The following is a 27958-nucleotide window of genomic DNA, read 5'->3' on the forward strand; positions in this document are numbered from 1 at the left end:
AGGTGGAACTCTCACACCTCAACCCCTAATGGCAGGCGCCTCGACGCGTTAGTCGATGATCTCGCCTTCGATATCGTCGCTCCGCTGACCCCGACTCACTACCCGCTAAATATCGCGCATCGCCCGGATATACTCGACATAGCGTTATTAAAAAACGTAACTCTGCGCTTACATTCGATTGAAGTAGTTTCAGAGTTAGATTCAGACCATCGTCCCGTCATTATGAAGCTCGGTCGCGCTCCCGATTCCGTTCCCGTCACGAGGACTGTGGTGGATTGGCACACGCTGGGCATCAGCCTGGCTGAATCTGATCCACCATCGCTTCCGTTTAGTCTGGACTCTATCCCGTCTCCTCAGGATACCGCTGAAGCCATAGACATCGTAACGTCACACATCACCTCGACATTAGATAGGTCATCGAAGCAAGTTGTAGCGGAGGACTTCCTTCACCGCTTCAAATTGTCCGACGATATTAGGGAACTCCTTAGAGCTAAGAACGCCTCGATCCGTGCGTACGATAGGTATCCTACCGCGGAAAATCGTATTCGAATGCGTGCCCTACAACGCGACGTAAAGTCTCGCATCACCGAAGTCCGAGATGCTAGATGGTCTGATTTCTTAGAAGGACTCGCGCCCTCTCAAAGGTCTTACTACCGCTTAGCTCGTACTCTCAAATCGGATACGGTAGTAACTATGCCCCCCCTCGTAGGCCCCTCAGGCCGACTCGCGGCGTTCGATGATGACGAAAAAGCAGAGCTGCTGGCCGATACATTGCAAGCCCAGTGCATGCCCAGCATTCAATCCGCGGACCCTGTTCATGTAGAATTAGTAGACAGTGAGGTAGAACGCAGAGCCTCCTTGCCACCCTTGGACGCGTTACCGCCCGTCACCTCAATGGAAGTTAAAGACCTGATCAAAGACCTACGTCCTCGCAAGGCTCCCGGTTCCGACGGTATATCTAACCGCGTTATTAAACTTTTACCCGTCCAACTCATCGTGATGTTGGCATCTATTTTCAATGCCGCTATGGCTAACTGTATCTTTCCCACGGTATGGAAAGAAGCGGACGTTATCGGCATACACAAACCCGGTAAACCAAAAAACAATCCGACCAGTTACCGCCCGATTAGCCTCCTCATGTCTCTAGGCAAACTGTATGAGCGTCTGCTCTACAAACGCCTCAGAGACTTCGTCTCATCCAAGGGCATTCTCATCGATGAACAATTCGGATTCCGTGCAAATCACTCATGCGTACAACAGGTGCACCGCCTCACGGAGCACATTCTTGTGGGACTTAATCGACCAAAACCGTTATACACGGGAGCTCTCTTCTTCGACGTCGCAAAAGCGTTCGACAAAGTCTGGCACAACGGTTTGATTTTCAAACTATTCAACATGGGCGTGCCGGATAGTCTCGTGCTCATCATACGGGACTTCTTGTCGAACCGCTCTTTTCGATATCGAGTAGAGGGAACCCGCTCCTCCCCGCGACCACTCACGGCTGGAGTGCCGCAAGGCTCCGTTCTCTCACCGCTCCTATTTAGTTTATTTATTAATGATATTCCCCGGTCGCCGCCGACCCAGCTAGCCTTATTCGCTGACGACACAACCGTTTACTACTCAAGTAGAAACAAGTCCCTAATCGCGAGTAAACTCCAGAGCGCAGCGTTAGCCCTCGGACAGTGGTTCCGAAAATGGCGCATAGACATCAACCCGGCGAAAAGCACAGCAGTGTTATTTCAAAGGGGAAACTCACCGCTTATTTCCTCCCGCATTAGGAGGAGAAATATCACTCCCCCGATCACCCTCTTCGGCCAACCTATACCCTGGGTCAGGAAGGTTAAGTACCTGGGAGTCACCCTGGATGCATCCATGACATTCCGCCCACACATAAAAACAGTCCGCGACCGTGCCGCATTCATTCTCGGCAGACTCTATCCCATGATCTGTAAGCGGAGTAAAATGTCCCTTCGGAACAAGGTGACACTTTACAAAACTTGCATAAGGCCCATCATGACTTACGCGAGTGTGGTGTTCGCTCACGCGGCCCGCACACACATAGACACCCTCCAATCCCTACAATCCCGCTTTTGCAGGTTAGCCGTCGGGGCTCCGTGGTTCGTGAGGAACGTTGACCTACACGACGACCTGGGCCTTGAATCAATCCAGAAATACATGAAGTCAGCGTCGGAACGGTACTTCGATAAGGCTATGCGTCATGATAATCGCCTTATCGTTGCCGCCGCTGACTACTCACCGAATCCTGATCATGCAGGAGCCAGTCACCGTCGACGCCCTAGACACGTCCTTACGGATCCATCAGATCCAATAACCTTTGCATTAGATGCCTTCAGCTCTAATACTAGGAGCAGGCTTAGGGACCCCAGTAACCGTACTCGTCGAACTCGACAAAGAGGTCGACGTGCAACCTAGCCCATGCATCAGCCCGCTGAGTTTCTCGCCGGATCTTCTCAGCGGGTCGCGATTCCGATCCGGTAGTAGATTCATTCGCGAAGCAATTGCTCTTGAGTTGTTAGGTCTCCTTCGGAGGCGCTCGGGCAGCTGTTAGCAAATCCCACCCCTCCTGGCTGAGCCTTTGCTCGCCCACCTGTCCTGGTGAAACTGGAAAGGCCTTCGGGCCACCAGTAATCTCTCAATCATAAAAAAAAAAAAAAAAAAAAGTCCATATATAGTACTAGCCGTACTCGCCCGCTTCGCTGGGCATTTAAAATTAACATTATTATTTATTGTCATTATTATTAGGCAGTCTAACACTCATATAAATATTAGCCTATCCATTCAGTACATATATTTTCTATATGGATACCAAGTTTCAAGTCAATCGGATGCATGGTTCAGTAGTTATAACGGAACATCCATAAAAACCACGATAGATTTATATAATAATATTAGTATAGATATAGTTATTTAAAATAATAAAATAATGATTAAAAGTTGCTCATGGACATTAGAAGTCCCAGAGGAAAATACAAACTTAAAACTCGCCATTTGTATTTTTATTGTGTCAATTTGTTTGTTTGAGCTTTATTGACTGCCATAAAAAATTCTTCGAAGAAAACATTAAATCAATATATGAAGAAATATAACCTCTCAGTTATGCAAAGCTTTTTTCTGCCTTGATGTCCTATAAAAATCAACTAATTTAGAAAAAGTAAAATATACACACACTAAAATTGCGAAAATCATTTCATTTGAAACACAAACCTCGCGCGTTACTTCCAGGTAATCCAAAACGAATATAGCGAGGATATTATCGCGGGCAATTTCCAGTTCACGACTTTAATACGAAAGTCGTAAGGCTAATATCAGGCCATCATTATCGGAAAGGGTGATAACTACACGGCCTTATGTAGGCTCATATTATTTTACGGTAACTACGTATTATTCCAACGCGAATAATCGTCTGAATTGGTTTTCTAATAACACGTTCTGTTGTTTTTTCATGTGTTATGAAATGTCACATTACAAGCCAATGTTTTTAGATTAAAGTATTTAGAAATGTATTTCGAGTGATAGAAGTTTTGTGACAGGTGTTCACGAATGATAATATGTAAGAAATAAGAGTATGCTTACATAGTATTGAACTGCATAAAGAGGAAGAGTTATTGATAAACATTCTCAGACAATTAATAGGAATATAGCTAGCTGAATATAGAGAGCTATTAATCGCGGCTCTGGCCACGTCCCTTGGGAACATAATACTTTTTTAGGATCAAAGATAGCACTGTATTGACCTAAAACTATCACTTAAAAGAAAATATTTCAATTTGTTTTTTCTTTACTATTTGTATGAACGAGTTCACAGCCCTCTTGAGTATTAAGTGGTTGCTGAAGCCCATAGACATCAAAAAATTTAGTTCTAAGTAGGCAGGTAGGTAGGCAGCGGCTTGGCTCTGCCCCTGGGATTGCTGAAGTCCATGGGCGACAGTAACCACTCACCATGAGGTGGGCCGTATGCTCGTCTGCCTTCAAGGGCAATAAAAAAAAGGTTTACAGTGCCACGGCTGCCCCAACCTTCGGCCGAAATAAGTTCTTGCTGCACGGTAGGAGGCAGTGTGATGGTATTCACCCGTGCGTGCTCACAAGACTACCTACCACCAATAAAGATGTAATTTTCATCGTCTTCAAGACGTTAGATGAACTAGATATTTTGCACACGTATCAAGGACAGATGATAATGCAACCAACCAACCAACAAACCAATATCAACAGTATAGAAAAAAGATGAAACTAATTGTTAGTTCGGTTTGCTATTGCTAAAAGTGTTCTTTGATTTTTAATCTACGTATATTTTTATGTTTGTTTTAGCGGAAGACATTAGATTTGGCGCTGGTGTCCATATACAGGGGTGGTTTGGAATTAGCGTCCGTGAGCCAATATATGGGATCACCATACAATACCACGGATAGGTAAGTTATATTCTCAAAATTTTAACACTGGCACAAAATATTGCCAACCCATTTCTTTCCGTGAGTGTCTTAAAGAGGATTTGAAAGATCGACTGAAGACTGTGTATCATACTAGCATATTATAACCAAATGTTATTTGTTAGAGGGAGAATGTTTAAAGAGCCCATTCGGGTACCACCAATCACAGCCTCAATTTTTTTTTAAATTCTGGCTCGAAAAGTCTTTGTCCAAAGGAATTCAAACTTCGACCAAATATTTCAAGGTATGAAGTTGCATTCATTTTGTCGCAGTTTTCATTAGATCTTTATCATTTGTTGTATGTACGTAGTTTTCAATAAAAGTGATTTAAATATTTCATTACAAAACGTTACGTTCAACGTACCAAAATAAAACTACTTAACTGGTACTAATATGCCATAAATGAGAGATGGAATAAGTGTACGAAAATCGGAAAATGAATACAATGTATATAATATATTAGGTGTAAGCATTCATAAATAAATACGTAACTACTAGTATATACATACATGAATACCACATATTAATATTTAAATGGGGCTACATTAAAAAAAAAAGCTTTCAGATAAAAAAAGAATCATCAAAATCGATTCACTTAGAAAAAACGTTTCGTAGTAGCACACGTAAAAAAAGAGTCGAATTGAAAACACCCGCATTTATGAAGTCGGTAAAAAAGGTCAACAAATAAATTGTTTATCCGTTCGTAGTTATTTAAACATACTTATCAGTGTCACCAGTTATAAGTTTCATCACTTAACAACTATAATTATTATATATCCTTAACGCACTATTAGTGTTGCTCTCAATATCACAAGTATTCACCACAGAATAGCTACATATTAGAGAAAACGATACGTTACCGAAGAACTTCTTCCGGACGAGGCCACTGCTCAACCACTTACCATTGAAGATCGATACACATTTCCTTTCAATGTCAATATAAAGGTGTATCAGACTAAAATGGCTCACAAAACAAACTAAGTGAAAGCCGCTGTGGTAATGAAAGTGCTGGAGTTTGCTTTGAGTGTTCAGAGCACGCACAAGTTCTTTGACGCAGGTCAAGTGATGAGCACAGGACACTTCCCGGGAATTTGGAAATTGGGCAAGGTTATCGCCTTGCCCAAACCCGGCAAGGATAGGAGAAATCCCTCCAGTTACCGTCCGATCACCTTGCTGTCGCATGTGGGCAAGTTGTTCGAGAGGCTGCTGCTGAGAAGGGTGTCGCCGCACATCCTTCCCAGACCCGAGCAGTTCGGGTTTCGCAGCGGTCACTCGACAACGCTGCAATTGGTCCGCGTCATGCATCACTTGGCGGATCGGTCCAACGCGCGCCAGTACACGGCCGCAGTCTTTCTCGATATCGAGAAAGCCTTCGACCGTGTCTGGCATGCGGGACTGATCCACAAGCTGGTGCAGAACACGGACCTCCAGCACGCCTACGTGCGACTGCTGGGGTCGTACCTGGAGGGAAGATCCTTCTTTGTCGCGGTCGAGGGCGCCAAGTCGTCGGTGCGCCCAGTCACGGCCGGAGTTCCTCAGGGAAGCGTCCTGGCTCCATTCCTCTACGCTCTCTACACCAACGACATTCCCACGCTCGAGGGTAACCTCCAAGCGTGGGAAGTAGACGTGAAGTTGGCGCTGTTTGCCGACGACAGCGCCTACTTCTCGTCATCCAACGTCCCCTCTGCGGCCATTCTGAGGATGCAGAGGCTTTTGGACTTACTGCCCCAGTGGCTGGACCGATGGAGGGTCGCGGTCAACGTGGGGAAGACTGCGGCTATCCTCTTCGGTCCGGTCCGCACAACAGTCGTCCCGGGACAGCTCAGTCTCCGTGGCGCTAATGTCGAGTTTAGATCCAGCGTCCGGTACTTGGGGGTCGATATCGACCGGAGTTTGAGGATGACCGCCCACGCCAATAAGGCGTTGGCGGTCGCTGTGCGAGATTCCTCCTCCGGCCGGTGTTGGCCTCTAGGTTGCCGGTCAGGACTAAGCTCGGCATTTATAAGACGTATGTCCGTTCCCGTATCACGTACGCAGCTGAGGCCTGGTATCACCTCATCCCGCAGGGCATGCGGGCGAGGTTACAGGTCCAGCAAAATCTGGCTCTTCGCACGATAGTCGGAGCAGGGCGTTACGTCAGAAATGACGTAATCGCCCGGGATCTGGATGTGGAGTCGCTCGAGGAGTTCATCCGGAGGCTAGCTCGTAATCTTTACGAGCGGGCTGACGGTGGACCCCACGAGCACCTCCACAATATAGCTCCCTTGCACGCCAGACCACCTGATGGTCGGGCGCTACCAAGGGAGCTACTGGAACCCCCGGCTATGGTAAGATAGTCGGCTTAACCGGAGTGATATGGGAGTGCTCATAATGAGTGCCCCCATGGGACTGAGCTGTCCACACTCTTCACTTCCCCCCACATCGTTGGGGTGCCCCCCTATGGGGACCCATTTTCCACCCCCGTTGGGTGGACCACTCCCCCGTCTGGGGAGTGTTTCATATCGGTCCCTCCCCGCGATGGTCTTCTCCTTTTGGGGAGCCCAGAACGGGTGAGCGCCAAACTAGTGCCGCGGCTCCTCCTCTGGTTTGTAGAGGTGGGGCCGCGGCATGGGGCCGGTGGCGGGCCCCACGGTGCTGACTGTTGTCCCTGTTGTATATAGTAGTTTAGTTAGCTTTAGGTTAGTTGTAGTTAGTTGTAGTTAGATAGTAAGGGGAAAAAAAAAAAAAAAAAAAAAAAAAAAAAAAAAAAAAAAAAAAAAAAAAAAAAAAAAAAAAAAAAAAAAAAATTCTTAGCATTAGGAAGCAGAGGACGGCAGCCGGCGCCGGGGAGCGTCGTCCACGGGCATCACTCCTCCTGTATCATCAAGCCCGTCGTATTATATATATGTATGTATTTTTGTCGATGTGAGTGTGCCGAAGCACGCTGCGAACAGTCCCCCTCCCAATCCAGTCTTGCATCCATTTCACCCCTGCCCTATGTGGCAGGGAGCGTCTGCCCGGGTAGTGGGGTTTACCCCGAGGCCCGCTCCGTGCCCCCGTAAGGGAGTACGACGACCCCGAAGAAGAAGAAGTGATGAGCGATTTCGGATTAGTAAAGTTTGGGGCCTTTAAAACTATTTTCGGTCAATAGCAGCACGAATCGACTTGTTGTTTCTGGGTACTTCGGTTTTCATTGTGCCTTTGTTGCGTGTTTCTTCATATTGAAAAGGATAATGTTTAATCGGGAAAACGAATCAATCTGCTTGGAAAATTTAGTTCTGATTTATACTATAATACTTTTTTGCTGCCTGCTTATATGGCTTAATCTTACGTTTTTAATTGACATTTTATTATTTCGGACATTTTAAATACTTCACAGTTTTCGTGATCACGAGACTAACAGAAGGTGGCTATTACAGGAATTTTCATTTAATCATCTTCATCATAGCAAGTCGTCGTGGCCTAAGAGATAAGAATCCCAGGCGGGTACCAATTTTTCTAATGAAATACGTACTCAAAAACGTTCATGATTGACATCCACGGTGAAGGAATAACATCGTGTAATAAAAATCAAACCCACAAAATTATAATTTGCGTAATTACTGGTGGTAGGACCTCTTGTGAGTCCGCATGGGTAGGTACCACCACGCTGCCTATTTCTGCCGTGAAGCAGTAATGCATTTCGGTTTGCAAGGTGGGGCAGCCGTTGTAACTATACTTGAGACCTTAGAACTTATCTCTCAAGGTAGGTGGCGCATTTACGTTGTAGATGTCTATGGGCTCCAGTAACCACTTAACACCAGGTGAGCTAGGAGCTCGTCCACACATCTAAGCAATAAAAAAAATATCGCGAAAACGTAATCGTGTCTTGAAAGAGAAAGCATTCTAATAGATTGACTTCATGTCTCAAGGTGTAAAAGGAGTTGCCAGCGCACTCCCTATACCTGATATTATATAAAATAAATACTCTAAAAAGCTTATTAGAAAAGTAGGTCAAGCGTGCTTTGGCCCTTAAAGGGGTTTATGTTGTTTCATTTAAAAGAATTACGAGCGAAATTAATAAGGAAGAGAAAAATAAAAAAGGGTCCTTCGAAAATTGAATCTAAGTAAAGAATTTGTCACAGTGAGTTTCGAAGCCGAAAAGCAAGTCATTAATACGATGCTTTTCAAATTTTTATTACACGGATTCGTATTTGAACTTAAATGATACATAATTTTATTGTTTAGTTAATCTGCATAATGTTTTTTTTTTTTGCAGTACTTATAATTTTCTTACTGTTTTCTTTCTTCTGTTAAGATTTTTGAGTAACAACATAAAGAGTACGGAATATACACGCACTGTGATTCTGGGAATGTTTGTTACATACACAAATAAGGTATTTATTCTTTTGACAGGTGATCAGATGACCCTATTATATTAAAAAACAAATGCTTAACGTGATGCTTTACGAAATTAACTATTTACCGGTGATAAAATAGCCATATTTTTGTTTAATCCTAAACATTGTGCTAAGTAAAGAAACTATATGTTTGTAAAATTTTACGTACTAAAAAAAATCGTTTTAAGCGGACGCAAGGGTATTTTGAGGATACAAAATACCAAAATAAACTACATGCTATTATTTGATCTGCATAAAGTTGACTTTGACTGTGAAAAAGGTAATAGATCATTAGATGTGGTCCTTGCTTATCATGCTCTTCAATACCGAAGGATAGCAAGATCGATCTTTAGAAATATAGTTAGATTCTGAGAATGGAGTTCTAAAATTAGCCTAAACCTAACCAATCAAACACACGGTAGTTCGTCTTTCTTCCCTTTCGCGTAATTAGTCAGCATAGTTCGCCGGAAAACAAGGTGTAAATGATGTTTATCTGATAAAGATCAATGCGTATATTACAGTAATTTGTGTAAGAGTATCTTTATATCACTGAAATTGGCTCGGAACCTTAAAATTTAAGGTATTAAAGCACAAAAATAAAATAAAACAAATTTAATGTTTAAATTAATTCACCATCGATCAAAAGGCTATCACTGTTTTGATTGACATTCATGAAATTCGAGAATATTCTATCTATTTCTAACAAATCTTCATAGAAAAGGAAAACGTAATTCATAATTAACCTTAAAAAAATATTATTCAAATACAAATCCTCATTTATAAACTTAACTAGTTAGTATTCTTTGTTGAATCAACCAGAATTACACTCGACAAATGAATTAATTTTTTGCTTAAAATTTCTGTTCCTGTAAAACAATTTCCGGTGCCTCGGGCCAATTCCCCTGCTAAATATATAATTACAATCACCATTAACCACACCTCTTCTACCTTGTCCCACATTATTCAGTGGAGGCAAGTTAAAGATTTGTACGGAACTCAATTAAAGCAGCCGAGTTTCGGGGAGGTCGCGATCCGTATAATTAAATTTTCTTAGCAAAAGTGCTGCGTGATCGGAATCGACGCGAAGACGTCAATGCTTATCGCCTGTGGCTTTTGACTGCCCTGGTGTATTTTAACTTTGATAGTTGAAATGATAAATAGTATTTTAATAATTGTTTCGTGGGAATATAAAAAAAAAACCACTGCAAATGAATGTAAATATTATGACTTACATTACCAAAATAATGTAGAGTAACAAAAAACTTCAAGATATTTTTTATTGTCTCAATTATTATTTTTCCTACCTATTCTAGTAACGTCAAGGGGTTATTCTAGATTTATCGAGTTAGTAGGTGAGCTCACGGGGCTCAAACCGGGAGTGTTGCTAACATTGGCTCTAGCAAGAGCAGCGCTTCGCAGAATCTACCACAGGATAGGAAACGCGACCCACTGAGAAGATCCGGAGAGAAACTCAGTGAGCTGTGTCAATGGGTTAATTTACTCGTCGAGCCCTTCGTCGCAAGCGTCGGGTTCGGCGAGGACGGTCACCGGTGTTTGAGGTACCTAAAAGCACCGTTAATGGATCGGGAGGATCCGTAATGACGTGTTTAGGGCGATGTCGACTGTTTACCATTCGGTCCACCGGATCGGGTAAAGGTTCAATGACATGTTTACTCTGAAAATTTTAATTCGAAATTTGTACGTGGTTTCAAATCTCTGGTTTAATGAAGTCCTAGGTCGAGAGACCACTGCTCAGGTTAAATATAATATGAGTCCGAATAAATAAATTAATTAAATTACTTTTATAATTAACATAATGTAAAATGGTTTACAGACAGGTGAACTTTAAAATAAGTCCACAACTTAGTGGTTGCTTTAATTGGAGCATGGAACCTTCCCAAAGTGAGCTGGTGGTCTTCGCAAGGATCAGTGCACCGGCAGTAGATTTAGAAACCACCCCTCCTGATGGTCCATGGTTGGAGGCGACTGCGGCAGCGGTACCTTGGACTCTAGGTGTGGATATCGCTATATGGAATGCTGTAGGTAAGTCTGGTTCAATAAGCTTTAAAGATATAGTTATATATACTTATAATATAATTATATATAATTCTTCTTCTTCTCAATCGTGTCACTCCTGACAGAGTGTCGTGACCGTCATGTAGTGTTGGAAGGGGCAGACTTGATGCGTCTCACGATGTGCCGCCATATAATATACTAATAAATGTAACTAATAAATGAAAATATATTTTTTACCTCTTGTGAGTCCGCATGGGTAGGTACCACCGCCCTGCCTATTTCTGGCGTGAAGCAGTAATGCGTTTCGGTTTGAAGGGTGGGGCAGCCGCTGTAACTGTACTTGAGACCTTAGAACTTATATCTCAAGGTGGGTTGCGCATTTACATTGTAGATGTCTATAGGCTCCAATAACCACTTAATACCAGGTAAATTATATATATTAATGAATCTTCAATTTATTTAACAAATATAATCCTGATGGCTTTTTTATTTTTTACGAGTAATTATATTCCTTTTTTAGAGAACAGATGAATTTAAGCCTCAGCTTTCATTAAGCCATTTCTTTACCTAGTAGTTTAATAATTTATTTTAAGAGACAGAGAATAGTAATCCTTAAAGAATTAGCTTTTCAATATCAATTTACTTTGAAAGCTTTTGAGAGCTTAACTGAAAAAAACAAACGTTTTATTTTTCTCAAAGAGATTTACTTTTTTATTTCATAGTGTTAAATGGTTACCGGAGTTGATTGACATGGCAACGTGGAACCCATCAGCCACCTTGAGGCTTGAGGCTGAAGTCTCATTTGTAACAGTATAAATCCTGTACTACCCCTAAAACGATACGAATTCAACGGAAGCTTAATCCTTACAGTCACTACAACTTCTTTGAAGCTTCTCTGGTTCTGTCAATATTTTAGATAGATATACAGTGGATACTAAACCGTGGACTATCTACTTAAACTTAGAGATGAGGTTTTTTCCGACTTCAATGTAAAATTTCATTGTAATTTAAATTGCTCTCTTAAGTTAATTGTTTTAGATATAACCATACATTAATGTTATGGCTTTCATCAGATTTTTTATAATCAGATCGTTTTTTGCTCTGAATTATTTAAGATTGTATCTAAATTGTTGATTGCGTTAAGCATATTTATTAAAACAAAACAATCATAAATATTGGTTATAGAAAACCGTCTTGTTCAATATTTAATCTATCAGTCTGAAACTCATATAATTTTCACATAGTCTGAAACAAAATCAACTAACTGACAATATGATTTAAAACAAAGCCAATTCAGGAACAAACATTAAAATTTTATAGCATCTGTTTTGCGAAAAGTTTCCCGGAAACAATACAGTAGACCGTGAAACTATTGCAATAATGTCCGTCGGAGTTTTGTAGGGTGTCCATAAAACTAAATGATAGTGCAATTTAATTCGTTGCGTAATGGGCTCGGAATATCATATCTTGACGTGTGTAATATACAAAGAGATTTCCAGTTTTACGTTGAAATTATAAAACTGCATACTATAAAACTGTGTTAATTATTCATTAATATATTTAATCACTTTATAAGATAATATTGTTGTTGATAGTTTGTTATGATACATTGAACTTTGTATCTTGTAAATCTAGAATTAATTTATAACGTTTATAGGATTTATTTATTTTTGCTATCGGATCAGTTCCCGATAGTAATAAGAAACATATCCTTGATGTGGCAGGGATGAAGTTAAATATTATAATAAAAATTCCAGGAAATTTAATTATATCCAAATGACCATTAAATAAAAAGTTTGGTAAGAAGTTGAATTATGACATTTAATCCGAATCATTTAAAGGTCATAAAAAATTAAGGACCTTAAACGATAACTGCAACATGGTATAATTATTTTTATGAAACCGCAACGCTCGGACATACTAATGAAGCGGTTGAGTTCATTTATCAATATTGCAGGGTGGGGCGGCTGGGGCGAGTGGGGGTCCTGCAGCAGAACTTGTGGGGGTGGGAGGCAAACCCGAAGAAGATACTGCTCGAGGGCCACCTGCGAGGGGTATGGCGAACAAGCGAGATCGTGTAATTCCTTTGATTGCGAAGGTGAGTTCAATTGTGTAATGTTGTTTGGATGTTTCACATTTTTATCTCAGTTAATTTGTCGTTCAAGGAATTCGAATGTTAAAATTTAATAATTAATTCGACTGTTCATATTCCGGAGGTATTCTAAGGCCACGCGGATTATTGATCCTACCGTTTTTATCTCGAATGATGAGACAATTGTCATATTATTATCAAACTAACGAGAATTCGACGTGTTATAGGCACAATGTCTATTTGTTTCGGTAACCAGTTAATACCAGGTGAGTCGTAGAACTGGTCACCTAAAAATATATATATATATATACCTATATATAAACCAGTTCCATATATTATAATACCAGATATTATCATTACTATAAAATTTTGAAGTCAGTGTGGCTTAAAGGATAAATTGTTTGGTGTACCGAGGTATGCGACTTTTCCAGTGTTCAAATCCCGCAGGCAGATACCATTTTTTTTTACTAATGAAATAAGTACAAACACATTTTTACGAATGACTTCCGAGGGAAACGATTAGTATCGTGTAATAATAATCAAATCCGAAAAATTCATAATACTATTTGCGTTATTATTGTAAATCGTTTAGAGAAATGTCAATCTCTAATTCTCAAAAGTGGGCATTGGCACTTATCTCGTGATCGCTTCTGATGAGTTAACTAAAGTGAAATAATTTTTAAAACATAATAATATTTCTGTCAACGAAGAATCAAATTATCGGAGTAACAAGTTATTCGAAAAGAAACTGTCGCGTTAAAATCTCAGATCAACTATGAAATTCAAATTCTAGTGCATTCAGAAAATAAAATAAAAAGGAAACTTATCGATTTGCAACTGAATTGCACTGGAATATTCAGTTCGTGCTTTAGATCTGGAAAATTGACCGTAGGTTGCTAATCGGAGAGCTTAAAAGTTCGTTTCATCAGATCGAAACTCCAATCACGGGGAATTAAGTTAGTTTCTGAGTAAATAACTTAAGCCGGGCTTTAGTGGAAACTATAAAGAAATAAGAACAGTATTATGGTGAATTTAAAACTCTTATCAAAAATCGACTGTTTATATTTTGAGGATATATTCCTTCCTTAATTGCTCGAATTATTGTATTATAAAGTGACAAGTTCAATGGTGTACAGGACTTTTTCGTTATAAGAACTTCTTACGAAGTCTACTGGTGGTAGGACCTCTTGTGAGTCCGCGCGGGTAGGTACCACCACCCCGCCTTTTTCTACCGTGAAGCAGTAATGCGTTTCGACTTAAAGGGTGAGGCAGCCGTTGTAACTATACTGAGACCTTACAACTTATATCTCAAGGTGGGTGGTGCATTTACGTCCTAGATGTCCATGGGCTCCAGTAACCACTTAACACCAGGTGGGCTGAAAGTTCGTCCATCCATCTAAGCATATAAAAAAGTCCATAGTCTTTATGACAAAGTCGTATTTAAGCATAAAAATTAAAAATACGTATTTTATATTCAAGGAGCATCTCGTTAGCAATCTACCCTGCATCCGATGGGTGCTTCAAATTCCCAAACTACTTCCGTCACATGCACGTTCCAGTTGACGTGTTGATAAATTGAAAGAAAATCACATTGAAGTGAAAGTTTTTTTTAGCGAAAATACAACAAAGTTGATGGCTTAAAAGCATAAAAGTTTTTATGAAATGTTGATATTGTATATTTTTTAAATTCCGATCATTAATGGTTTAAATAAACATAAAAACATCAATTAAATCTATAAAATAAACGTCTCAGTGATCAACAAAGATACCAGCTAATATGACGGTACGACCAGCACCACTCAGTCTCCAAAAACATAATATTAAGTAGTTAATTATATCCTATTCATAGCATATAACGTGAAATATCAGTTCTTATCAATCCTGTATACTACTGCACTGCAGTACACATTTTCTTATTGTTTATGTAGGTAGACGAGAATTTGGCCCAACTCAGGGTGAGTAGTCACCGTGGTCCGTGGACATCAACAACTCCAGTGACACAGCCAGGTCGCTAGCTAATATTACTACTAATTTATTACAACATATTACTACGAGTAAGGCTAGCTAGCGTTGTAATGCTTATCCAACAAATTGCATGCAGCAGAGACGCGAATGTTGCGATGGATGTGTGGAGTAACGAGAATGGATAGAATACGGAATGAATATGTTAGGAAGTCTAAAAGTGGCACCTGTGACAGAGAAGTGGAGAAGTGCGCGTTTGGGATGGTATGGACATGCAATGAGACAAAATGACAGTGAGGTTGTTAAGAGAGTTTTAACTATGAAAGTGGAAGGCTTTAGAGAAAGAGGTAGACCTAAGAAAAAATGGATGGAATGCATGAAATACGATTTGTGTAAGAGGAGAGTGATCGAAGAAATAATATGTGATAGAGAAGTATGGAAGGAGAAAAAACATGTTGCGCCGACCCTAGGTGACTAGGAGAAGGGCAGGAGAATGAATCGCGGAGGGTAAACCCTGGATAGAGGTCGAATCCCAAATTCCTTAGTCCCCTTATACGACACCCACAGGACGAAATGGCGTAGTGCCATTCTAGACAAATACAACACTGTCAGCCTTAGTGCAAATGAGATAAAGCGAAACCGCTGCCTACCGTGAATCTCAGTACGATTTATTGCATCCGCATATTCGCGAATCCTGTATCAGAAGTCAGAGCATTTTCATGCTATTCGTCAAGAGTAGGGCTTTCAGCATCAACAACAACTACAACAACAACGTCAATAGTTAGCTTAAAAGGCCTTAAACTAATGAAAAAAACACTAATAAATACCAATTGTTGCTTGGTCTTGTATAGTGTGGATAAACTTTATCTACTTAAATGCGGATAAACATTATTATGTTTTGAGAAAGAAATACTCCGTAATTTGAAAGGTTTTTCCAAATTTAAAAGTAATAATTTATCAGCTAGTACTAATTTATTCTATAGCAGGTTAGCGTGAAGTTTGATTTTTTGGTTGAAAGAACTTTTACCAATATTAGTTTGGTCGTAAGATTTCGGAGTAAGGTTTTTATACGCCTCAATTCACAAGATCCAATCTAATAACTATTGTTTCTCCAAACAATCGTCATGACAGTTTCCGCTGTAATTACACATCACACATACTCCGGACAGGTATAAAAGCACGTTGTTATTGTGTTTCGCTCCCCGCTGGGATATCAAGATTTATGAGAGCAATGTAACTGGCGACGTAAAATATGACTCGATTGTTAATGGACGGCATGAACGTTCGCACGTTTGCGAGGAAGTGTTGAGTTGTGTGTTTAAAAATTTAATCGGCCATTAAAATGGCCGTTTTTAAAGAATCTCTTCGAAAGCAATAACCAATTTTAATGCAGCGTATGGTAGGCAGCGGTTTGGCTCTGCCCCTAGCATTGCTGAAGTCCATGGGCGACGGTAAACACTCATCATCAAGGGGCCGTATGCTCGTCTGCCTAAATGGGCAATAAAAAAAAATAGTAATAATAATGCTCGTAATTTTTTAGCAAACCTTTTCTTTGTTTTAATACTTTTTTCTCATTAAACTTTTTCATCTTCTTTATTTTCCCTAGGCTCTATTTATCATACATTGCATTTTAATAGATTTTCTTGTGTCATGGATAGATTAATAAACGTTATCTATCGAAACTTTCATTTATCATCCATTGGTAGGTGTTTTAGTGATGTGTCACTATCAAAACTGTCGGTAAATAAAAAAATACACAATCAGTACGTGGATCAATAGTACTATGATTTATATCACATTGACATATTCCCTTGGTTTATATCACATATTTTCTGTTGACAAAATTCCATGAATCTAATGTACACAAATAAATGCGTTTCTGTTTGCATATTACTTTGTTCATGTTACATGAGTTTGTGCGTGCGTCTTTTATCCGATCTATTTGAAACTTTGTGCAGTTGTTGTTGGTACTTCAGGGAAGATTTTTGTCAGTACCATCTCGGTACGACAAGTGGAGCTAGCCGCTAAGCCGGTAGATAAGTGTTTTTTATACACTTCTATATAGTAACAACGGCGTGTGACCAGGTTACAATACTATAAAATAAAGAAAAGTTTTCTTTTCGAATTAAATAGAAACGGATTTTTTGCTTATTTTCAAAACAGAACAGAGCTCTGGACCCTGGTATCCAATTAATTATTGATTGATCTAATTTCTAAATATATTATAATAGCATTTCAAATTACATACAGTCCATCCCTGGTAAAATTTGAAAATCTTATTATTTTCAGTGGTCAAAACTACTGTTCTTCCACAGGTACAATAAACCCTTTAGCACCAGGTGCAAGAAGAAACTTCCACCCGGCCCAAGCCAGATGGGGCCCAGTGCAGGACAGACCTCATGCTTTCAGCCTAAGGCCAAACTCGTACATCTGGATTGCATCATCGGAGCTCTTCAATAACGGAAAAACTTTTCCCAGAGAATTCACCCTTTTTATATCATTGAGGCTTAGACCAGAGGTATGTGGGATTTCTTGATTCGTATTTGACTTTAAGCTTAATTTTTTTTTATTAATTCATTCATGCATTGTTTTCAAAATGAAAATGAAAATCAAGGACACATAAGACTTATTTATTTGTAAACACACAGTTTGCACATTATCGTCATTGAAATCATTGAAGGTTCCGAAATATTGATTAATTTTATGTAATTCATTTTTCTTTTGTTTCTTATATTTTTCCTGTAATAACCTAAAAAAAACCGTTTTCAAATCCAAACCAATTCCAAATTGGTTAATTACATCAAAGCTTGTCCATAACTACTAGAACTAATATAAATAACACAACAATAAACACAGAAATAAAGGAAATTGAATGACAAACTGAGGAAAACATTACCGTAGTTTTTTTTGGCTTTGCTAATTTATGTAACGGTTATAAATGATGACAAATGTTGAAATCATAGTTCGGGTATTCTTATTGTGAGGAAGTGAAGCAGTAAGTGTTTGACTGCCAAATCACCAGATCCTCGATTGAATGGAATAGATGAAGGTTTTTTCCCTCGTGATGGATCTTAAGTATTAACTATAAAGATATCCTAGTGTGAATGCCACCACAAATCTTCAGGCAGGTTGGCAGTGGCTTGGCTATGCCGTTGGCATTACTGATGTTAACGAGTGATGGTAACCATTCGTAGAGAGACGGGTCGTATGCTCCGTCTACTGATAAGCTTATAAAACTTATAAAATAATCAGATCAGAAAAGAGAAATTTGATCAAGAATAATATTTCAGAATGAGTACCCAGTTAAATTTTGTCTAGAATATTCGAAATAGCTTGATTATTTATTTCGATTTAAATTCCAGCACAAAAACTGTCAAACTTTAGGGCTGAAATCGTACAACTTGAATACAACAAAACAGTATTTAAATTAAGATGAGTAATGGATTGCTCGGAGATAGATTGGAACGCAAAAACTTTGATTATTATTATAAATTTCATAGTAAGCTTTTTGTGTTTTATTTTTGTAGGATCTGTGTGTTTTTTCTTCTTTAATTACATTTTCCGCTCGTAATAAATGATGTTTCGTAATTTTACGTCAAGGTCGCGGACCAGGTAATTAAAAAAAGTAACGCTAATTTAGGTTTAATAATTTGCCAGTGGGTTTCCTTTTCATTTATAGCAGTGAAAAATAAAATATAAAAAAAATGTTGAATCCATTTTAGATAGTAATATTAATTATATAGATAGTTAAATGCCATATGAAGGTACGAAATATGTGTAGGTTACATGTATAACAGTCTTTTTGTGTCAGTGCAGCATAAGCATTGTTAATGTGAATGATAATAAACAAAATGCGACAAACAAATGTAACAAAAGAACATTTTAAATATACCTATATTTCTTATTTTGATTCAGTTTATAAAACGTAAATGACACAGACTTTATGGTTTAATCGCGCGTCGATTATTTTCATTCTGAAAATTCCGACATTTCGAATAATTAACGTATTTCTGGACTCGGACGATACAGGTGTTAAGAATCGGTTGATATTTGAGTGTTGCACGAACTACCAGATCCGTAATTTTATGTACAATATAACTATTTTTATTACAAATAGAGTTTTTTTTTGTACTGTACTGCACTGTATTGTATTGTATTGTATATATGTATATTATAATATATTGACGTCTAGCTTATCTTATTGTTTTACGTCACAATAAGGGTACCTTAGATTAGGCAGTACATTGTATTAGTATTACTGTTATCTCCTAATAGAGTGGTGGATACGGGCAAGGAACGCTGTTTTCGCTCCGATCAAGACGCCGCACTGGTTCGTTTCTTTCACTGGAACTAGCTGGCCGGGGTGCAGCTAGACTGGTCCATGCTGGAGCTGGAACCTCAAGGTCAATTTACTTAGCAGTACCACTGTACGACTTCCGATGGCATCACATAGCAATCAGGTAAATTATATTTCGTCTAGAAACATGATGTAGCTACTACCACTGCTTATTTCTGTTGTCTTGGTATAGCCCCTACCTATAATAAAAGAGTTAGAACTTAGGACTGAAGGTGGGTGGTAGCATGACATTTTGATGTCCACAGGCTTCGGTAAGAGCTTGAAACCAAATGAACCGTGAGTATACGCGTCGACAAATAAAAGTTATAATTGAGCACCTTCTCACCTATTTTTCCGTATAGCTGCTATGCGTTCCAATATGTAGGACAGCCGCTAATACAATACTATTGGAACTTGAATATCATATCTTAAAGTGGGTGAGGACATTCCCATTGCATGGATTCTTTAAGCCCAGTTAGGCCATTTGGTGAAATGGCCGTTTATTGTAATGAAAAACGCAAGCAATACGCTGAAGCGTCATTCTTAGATTCGGTCATCTGTCAACAAATTAAGATAAGAAGTGGATAACCGCGACACGGTCCGGAAAATGGACGCGGGGTCACCTGCCTGCTTCAAACCTTATGAAAGCTCTGCATATTTAATCATCCAAGCGATGGAAAAATTTTTGCTGCATTTGCTGCACAATATTAAAGCTCCATTAATGTTATAGCTGCATCGGATTTTTAATTATCTCACCTTTTTAATAACTTGTTAAGCATTAAGCAAACGAACCGTTGTATAAGAATAACAACGTTAATTAGGAAAATGAAAGATACGATGGATAATGTGTAAAATTTTCTAATTCGAACTTTTCCTTAATTCGTTTTCAATTAATTATTTACAGTCTCAATCTTTTGAAAGAATCGTGAAGAGCATGACGTAATTAGATATTTAAAATTTCAGTTCAAATTTTCATTTCCCGTAATTAGATATTTAATTAAAGACGTAAGAATTATTTGTTATGGAAAAGTAATGGAGAAAACATAAATAAAATACACGAGTCTAGACTGAATATATTTTATCATAGAATAAAATTAAATATCAAGAAATGATGATTGCGAGAGATCGCGGTATGGCCAGTGTGATGTCCCAATTTTTGCCTCGCAAGCAATAATATTATAGAATAACAACCGAGTATTATATCTCAAACCTTACCCTATACGTTAATTATACCTGAGAATTATTTTAGGTGATTCTATTAAGCGAACATCTTTTTTATGTATACTTCAGTAAGACTCAGACACCAATTTATACTTCAGAAGTATAAATTGGTGTTAATAATTACAAAACTGATTCCTATTGGCTTGATGCGAATATAAAAAAAATCAATAACGATTGAAGATACAAAATAAAAACACTTTTTGGCGGTAGGCAGAAGCTTGGCTCTGCCCCTGGCATTGCTGACGTCCATGAGCGACTATAACCACTCACCATCAGGTGGGCCGTATGCTCGTCTGCCTACACGGGGAAAAAAAACTTTCATAAAAAATGTATCTAAAAGCAAATAATGAAAAGCTCCGAAATCTATTTAACATTATTTATTTACGTTATTTAAGTGAACTCCGTTATTCTTTTAGTGTGCACGATGACAACACAGTACGTGCTTTCGTGGACTGCCGTTGGTTGAGGACCGATGTCCTTGAGAAGGACGCTCTTGACACGCCAAGGGACGCCGACCTTATTATCGGTTATCTGTTCTCGGTAAGTTGTTTACTTAACACTTTCCCTTGGCAAGTTTTCTTATTTTAGTAACCGGTTTTATAAGGGGCGAAGAGGTTTGGACGTGATCGAGTTTTGTAAGTGTGCACCGAATATCGATTTGTGTTGCTTTAGCATCCGAATTAGTATTAGCTGAATAGAATCGTTATTTTGTGTTCGATAAATCAAAAGCGTTATAGTTGATGTAAGATTCAATCAGATTTGACGGCGATTATGATCGATAGCATGATTCGAAATGCGAAAAATCAGAGGAGTATTTTTTTTTTCACCACCGTATATAAACATTTGACTAGCATTTAGCTTTGAAATACATTTCGTGTGTATTTAAAAATGAGCCGAAGTGGCTCGCTTAAGGACTCACCAAATATTTACATAGGACGAGCGTTTAATTTGCTTTTACATATTATGTTCTTTCTGCTTTCATTTACTGTATATTTGTGTACTTTAGGCATTTCATTCTTGTTTACGTTCGTGAAATGTTTTTAATTGTTTTTCACTATTGCTTTAATGGAATGTGGCAGAGTTACTGGGGCCCACAAAGAATTAATATTTAAGATTTCATGTTCTTTTAAAACTACTTGTCCCTAATGCTCGAGACACCTGATATACTCATTTCGAATGATACGACTGATTACAGGTACTAATGTCTGTTTATCAATAATTTAAGTGTGCATATTGAATTTGTACCTCATACTAGTTCATGAATTACTTCATTGTATAATAATTATTAGAGCAGGTACCACTATCCCGCTCTTTTAAGCCGCGATGGACTGAGTCTGGCGGATAGAACCGTAGGTATTCCAGAAACAGTACCTTAAGACTTTGATCCCATGTTTACGTTCATGTCAGATGGTCCAGTCTGCCGTTTTATAAAAAAAAAATTGCAAGACATCTGAAGTCAAAATGACGTGACTTCATCATATCCACGTCATCACTACGTAGTCCACGTCATATGTTCTAATGTGTGATCGACATACTGTCTCTTACTAAGCCGCTAGCTACTAAGCTACTACTAGTCGTTGAGTCCATTCGTACATTACGTCGCCTCAGTATCAAGCACTTAAGCCCGCGCCGAACCCGATACTAACATAATATTATATTTTAATGGCAGGGCGATTTAGAACAGTTAGTGCTGGTGCCAAAAGCCGGACAAGCCCAGAAGCAATGCTCGAGCCAAGTTTCAGGGGTATTGACACCTTACGTCACACACGGCGACTAGCATGTTCGTTTTCTGGATACACAGACAACATAAATAGGAATGTCTATCGATTATATTCCCATGTACTGGAATTGTATTCGTCAAGTTATTATTAAGCTTCGATAAATTAAGTAATTATTTTGTTTTCATTGTCAAAAATGTCACACGTTTCAATAGTTTGATTCAGCAGCTTACAATTTCATTTGATATTTAATTTTGTAGTTCAATATTTGTCATTACAAAACCGTCTTTTAAAAATGAAACAATACAAACACTATGCTTAACATTATTGTACTACTGTATATTATAATTTTTTTCTTTTTATTTCAACGTGCCATTCAAAAGATATTTCGAGCACATGTTAATTTTGTACATTAATTAATAGACGCCTCATTAATTAAAATTCATTGTATAGTTCCGAAAAAATCATTTCGTTCGTCCTTAAATGCTTAATGTTTTAATTAAGTGTTATTGTATATAGACTCTGAGATAATTGGAGAAAGGAGACGAAAGTACTCTAGAAATAGGTACATAGATTGTAAGTGAAATTATTAAAAATTTAATGCTAATATATGTAAAAATAGATACATTTATGGAATAGCGGTGAAAGACTTAAGTCAATGCATTTATTTGAGTGTATTTAATTTTCAGAGTTACTATAATATAATATTATTATATACAGGCATTATTGAGATTAGACATAATGCCTCAAGATGGTCATTTAAAACCGTCTACTCATCCGTATAGTGTAATGAAAATATGTATATGTATGTACTAAAAAGAAGTCGGTGGGCGTCAATATCAATTAAAAAATGCTTTGTATAATATGCTTCGTATTCATTCGACATTATCTACATTAGAGAATAATATTATGAAGTTTATTTATGAACAAACTTAAAAGTTATTAGACAACATTTTACAGTCACATAAACTGTGTTGTCGAAATTTAATAAAAGCCCCCTTTTTATTAGACAAATATTCTGATGGCCCATGAATATTATTTTTGAATTAATATAAAACAGGCCTAAATTAGTGTAATCTTTGATGGAGGATCCTTTACGACAGAATTATATGTATTATAGTTATAAAATATTTTTATGCTACTTTGTGAATTATTTTGAAACAATAATTATGTTAGTTTCTTTGAAGGCATAAGCATGGCGTTATTAGTTTTAATAATTTAATTACTAAGAAAAATTGTTAAATATTTAAATTTTTCCAGGATTTTTATTTGTTATTGTTTATTTTTATACGAACCAAGATCAAACCCTGAATCGTATAGTTTTAATGTAAAACAATTTGTATCCTAAGCCCATTCCGCTTAGGAAACGAATTTGCGATTCCAATACTAACAACTCTCCGAGCTGTCCATAGACTTCGTGCATCACAACCAGCTTTTTACTGGTGGTAGGACGCCTTGTGAGTCCGCAGGGGTAGTTACTATCACCCTGCCTACTTCTGCCGTGAAGCAGTAATGCGTTTCGGTTCGAAAGGCAGGGCAGCCGTTGGACTGTAACTAAAAGTGAGACATTAAAACTCATATCTCAAAGTGGGTGGCGGCATTTACGTTGTAGATTTCTACGGGCTCCGGTAACCATTTAACACCAGGTGGGCCGTGAGCTTGTCCTCTCATCTAAGGAATAAACAAGTTAATTGTTATCCTAGAGTCATTTATTTTCCCGTCAGTATAATAATAGACACACTTTCTGACAATCGTAGACTATAAATTCACATAAATATAATTAGGTGAATTTTAGCAGCTTTCATAGTTTCTGTATTCTTGTGTTGTTGAATAACCTTTGTTTGTATTTATCTTTGAATAATAAAATAAAGAGGTAAACACATTCTGTCGCGTTTTATTTAAATTTAATAAAAATAAGGTCAGTAACCGACACTCTACTGGAATACTCTGGATCGATTCTTCGCACTGTTCTATACTCATTTTTGGGACATCTATATAGATGTTGCTACTGCGATTGTGACGTCAATAATAAAGGATACATAATGAAAACACCGTTAGACGGTACAAGTATTTAAATATATACAGCTGGGCAACTGGTGTACAGTAATGCAATAAAGACCTGTTATAACTTAAATTTACTTTATTCAATAATTTAATATGAAATTGTCGTCATAGAATATTTTTTTGAACCAATTACCAAAAAAACAAAAGATTATGTGATGCATGAGGATGACCCAAATCACCTTTTGAAATTTTCTATATGCCTAGTTGTTGGATAATGACAAATAATTGGTGGTTGGGCTAATTGTTAATCCGGACGGTCTGACATGTGGGATAGTGGTATCCGTCCACTATCCCCAGTCCCCGGTATAATTAGATAACTCTCGAACGCACAACCATGCATTCGTGTTGAAGCGATGCACCGGTGTTCGAATCCCGCAGGCGGGTACCAATTTTTCTAATGAAATACGTTCTTAATAAAATATTCACGATTGACTTCCACGGTGAAGGAATAACATCGTGTAATAAAAATGAAACCCGCAAAATTATAATTTGCGTAATTACTGGTGGTAGCACCTCTTGTGAGTCCGCGCGGGTGGGTACCACCACCCTGCCTATTTCTGCCGTGAAGCAGTAATGCGTTTCGGTTTGAAGGGTGGGGCAGCCGTTGTTATAACTATACCTGAGACCTTAGAACTTGTATCTCAAGGTGGGTGGCGCATTTACGTTGTGGATGTCTATGGGCTCCAGTAACCACTTAACACCAGGTGGGCTGTGAGCTCGTCCACCCATCTAAGCAATAAATAAATAAAAAACCAAGGAAATAAAAATACAAATATCGGCGAATAGGCCTTAACCTTTAAACTCCATTTCATTATTTATTTATTTTTGTATATAATACAACTGAATTTGAATTGCTTTTAGATCGCGAAATCCAAACAAAAACAATGTATTAATAAAAATTGTGGAAATCTCAACCCTAACATGAAAACGAGCTCGACAAGTGGAACTCATTTAAACTCATAAAAGCTCAAAATTACGATCTGAAACTCATCTAAACACGTGATTTATCTGACACCGATCTCGGTTCCTGAGATCGCAATCTCTCCGAGAATTCCAATTACTATGGAGGCTTTCGTGATGAGAATTCTAAGTTAAACCTACTTGTGTAATCCAATTGCGCTGAGTCAGCTGGAAACGACATCAGAACCCGATGGTATTTTGGTGGACAAAGATGCTATGATTGCATATATTAATGGCTTATTTCAGCGCATGAGAAGGAATCCTGCGTGCTTAAAAACAGTTTTAATTATTTTCATTACAATCGAAGCTTGTGTCGTAAGTATAGTAAGTATATGGATTCTTTTTTATGGCCCATTGTATGTTAAATGTGTTAGTGGCATACCGGATCTTCTCAGTGAGTCGCGTTTGGTAGATTCTGCGAAGCACTGCTCTTGCTAGGGCCAGTGTTAGCACCACATCGGTTTGAGCACCGTGAGCTCCCCTATATATTAGAGCGAAGCTGAAATAGCCTCTCAAGGCTATCAGCATAGGTAGGAAAAAAGAAAGACAAAAAAATTGGCATAACTAGACCAATTGTACCGGTCGAATTGTTTTAAGTCTAAGAGAAAATATTTCTTGAGCTGAAACAGTTAGGATGAAAATTAATATTGGTAACTAATCATGTAAATAGTGTAGAATAAGTATATACATAATATATGTGCATATAAATCGTTACAAAAAATACAAGTAGTATTTTGCACAGAGTTTAACCACTTTGACGTCTATTACGCGCTTAATTTTATACTATCATTATCTACATAAAGACGTCCAGTATTGGCATATCTCAAGGTTCGTCACAGTGCTATGGGCGGAAAAACCAGGGACAATAACACATAAGTACTTCTTTTTCTTCCTTTTGCCCTTATCCCACATTTCGTGTGGTCGGTGCATCATCTATCTTGTCATGCTGCATTGGGATTCAGCATGAGTTTTACGACCGACCAAGTTCTTGACGCCAATCCTCCTTGGTTTAAATCTCCAATGCAACGTCTCAGAGGGAGGGAGTTTCTGCTTCTTCTTTTGGTATTCCTTTTACTTCATCAGTTTTTGGTTCTATGATTTGTATTTTATTATTATAGAGTGTTGGACTAAGATTTAGATTCTCAAATACTATAAAATCAAATTCAGATAAATATTCATTTTAATTTTATTTTAGGTATTTTAATTATAATGTCAAATTTATATTATTGTTTATTTGATGAGTTTACTATCTATGAAAATGTATTGAACGAAAATATAACTATGACAAGAACAGATAAGTCCGTATGAAAAATGAAAATTGAACAAAGATACTAGACTCTTGATGCAATCCATTCAAATTTTGAATCCACCAATAAACTAGGCAAACTACAATGAATGGATTTTCACTTAAAGTAACAGATAGTTCGAATACTAACGCGGTTAGAATGTTTAGTACTTCCAGCTACGTTCTATACGTGTAATTCACTTACGCGTTTTATTAACATTTATTATTAGATTTCTCGAGAGTTCCAAAGCCTCCTAAATCTGAGCGTATTTATGATCGAAACGTGCCGAAAGTCGAATATCGAAACTGCAATACTCGAATTTAACGCTGTTCTGTTTTAACAGTTTTACAAGTAGTAAACTGTGCGATTGGATTTAAAACTGTTCATATTTCTCGTATCCGTGTTGTCAATAAATTTGTAATTCCTTCTTGTACAATAGGGTTTGCTTCTGTTTCCACTGCAAGTAATTTTCTATACAAGCTTATAAGTTAGGGTTGGCAATTTATCCAATGCAATTGATATGGCATCTACGATATTAATGACGTGGTCATGACGTGTGGTTTGCATTGAATGTGATGTGCTGAATTTGATATTCGAAAATACAAGGGCACGCGCAATGTATATCCAGTACGATTTGAAAACAAAACGAATCGCCAAATCCTTATTATTGACTATAGACATTCTAGAATCTTTCAATATTACCCCGTCAAAGGACTTACTATAGCCTTGGAAGACTTGAAGATTTTGTTAGTTAATTTTCTGGAGCATCACTACTTATATATGTATTGGCAATGCGATCTGTGATAGAAAAATGTTGAGCCTTAAGGGAGAAAGAACTTGAAGTGGAAGTTTTTTTTTGTTTATCCTTTAGGCAAACGAATATACGACCCATCTGATGATCATACGGACTGTTGAACTTGCTAGATTGAAGATCTCGCTTTTGCCGATACCTCCAAAAACTTTGAGGCGTTTGCACAGGCTATTGCCTCCTTCTGCAAGATATCAATCTGGCTCTGGATAAGAAGGCTCATTTAAACTCATTTTTCGTCTTGTAGCTTCTTTAAATCAATAAATAATATAGCGCTAACCGACAAGTGCAAGCGAACACACCAAATTTACGTACACTAGATTCTGGTTTTAATTCGAGTGACCCGTAATATTTATTTTGTGTATGCTAGTACTGGGATGTAATGGACCCGCATGGACCGGTGACATCGAACTCCCTGTATTTGATCTGCACGGAAGCGTTTCTCAACTCCAGTTTGAATAGCTATTATTATATGATTTAGAATTCGCAATTACAATGTGTGATATAGAATTGTGGCAGAATTCATGTTGTGTATAACAATTGGAAGAATAAAAATACTCCAAAGAACTCTTTTCATTAAGAACGCGTTTTTAGACTTAATAAGATTACTATAGTATGATATTAGTTCGAAAATTGGAAAAAATTATAACATCAATAATGCTTCGAGTACTAAATTGTTAACTAGAGCT

At 38.0% G+C, this 27958-nt stretch overlaps 1 protein-coding gene across 1 annotated transcript in view; it reads left to right on the plus strand.

The window, feature by feature from the left end:
• LOC101744574 (uncharacterized) overlaps positions 1-24034 on the plus strand; it is an 82369-nt gene extending 58335 nt beyond the window's left edge. Inside the window, exons 3-9 of the mRNA XM_012694278.4 lie at positions 4330-4430; positions 10641-10849; positions 12780-12920; positions 17192-17394; positions 19152-19336; positions 20850-20973; positions 22103-24034. Of these exons, the coding sequence (XP_012549732.1) occupies positions 4330-4430; positions 10641-10849; positions 12780-12920; positions 17192-17394; positions 19152-19336; positions 20850-20973; positions 22103-22210 (1071 nt within the window). The 3' untranslated portion in view covers positions 22211-24034. The remainder of the gene's footprint in view (positions 1-4329; positions 4431-10640; positions 10850-12779; positions 12921-17191; positions 17395-19151; positions 19337-20849; positions 20974-22102) is intronic.
• Positions 24035-27958: the final 3924 nt, after the last annotated feature.

This window comes from Bombyx mori, chromosome 23 (genome assembly GCF_030269925.1).
Source record: "Bombyx mori chromosome 23, ASM3026992v2".
In the NCBI taxonomy this organism is placed as follows: domain Eukaryota; kingdom Metazoa; phylum Arthropoda; class Insecta; order Lepidoptera; family Bombycidae; genus Bombyx; species Bombyx mori.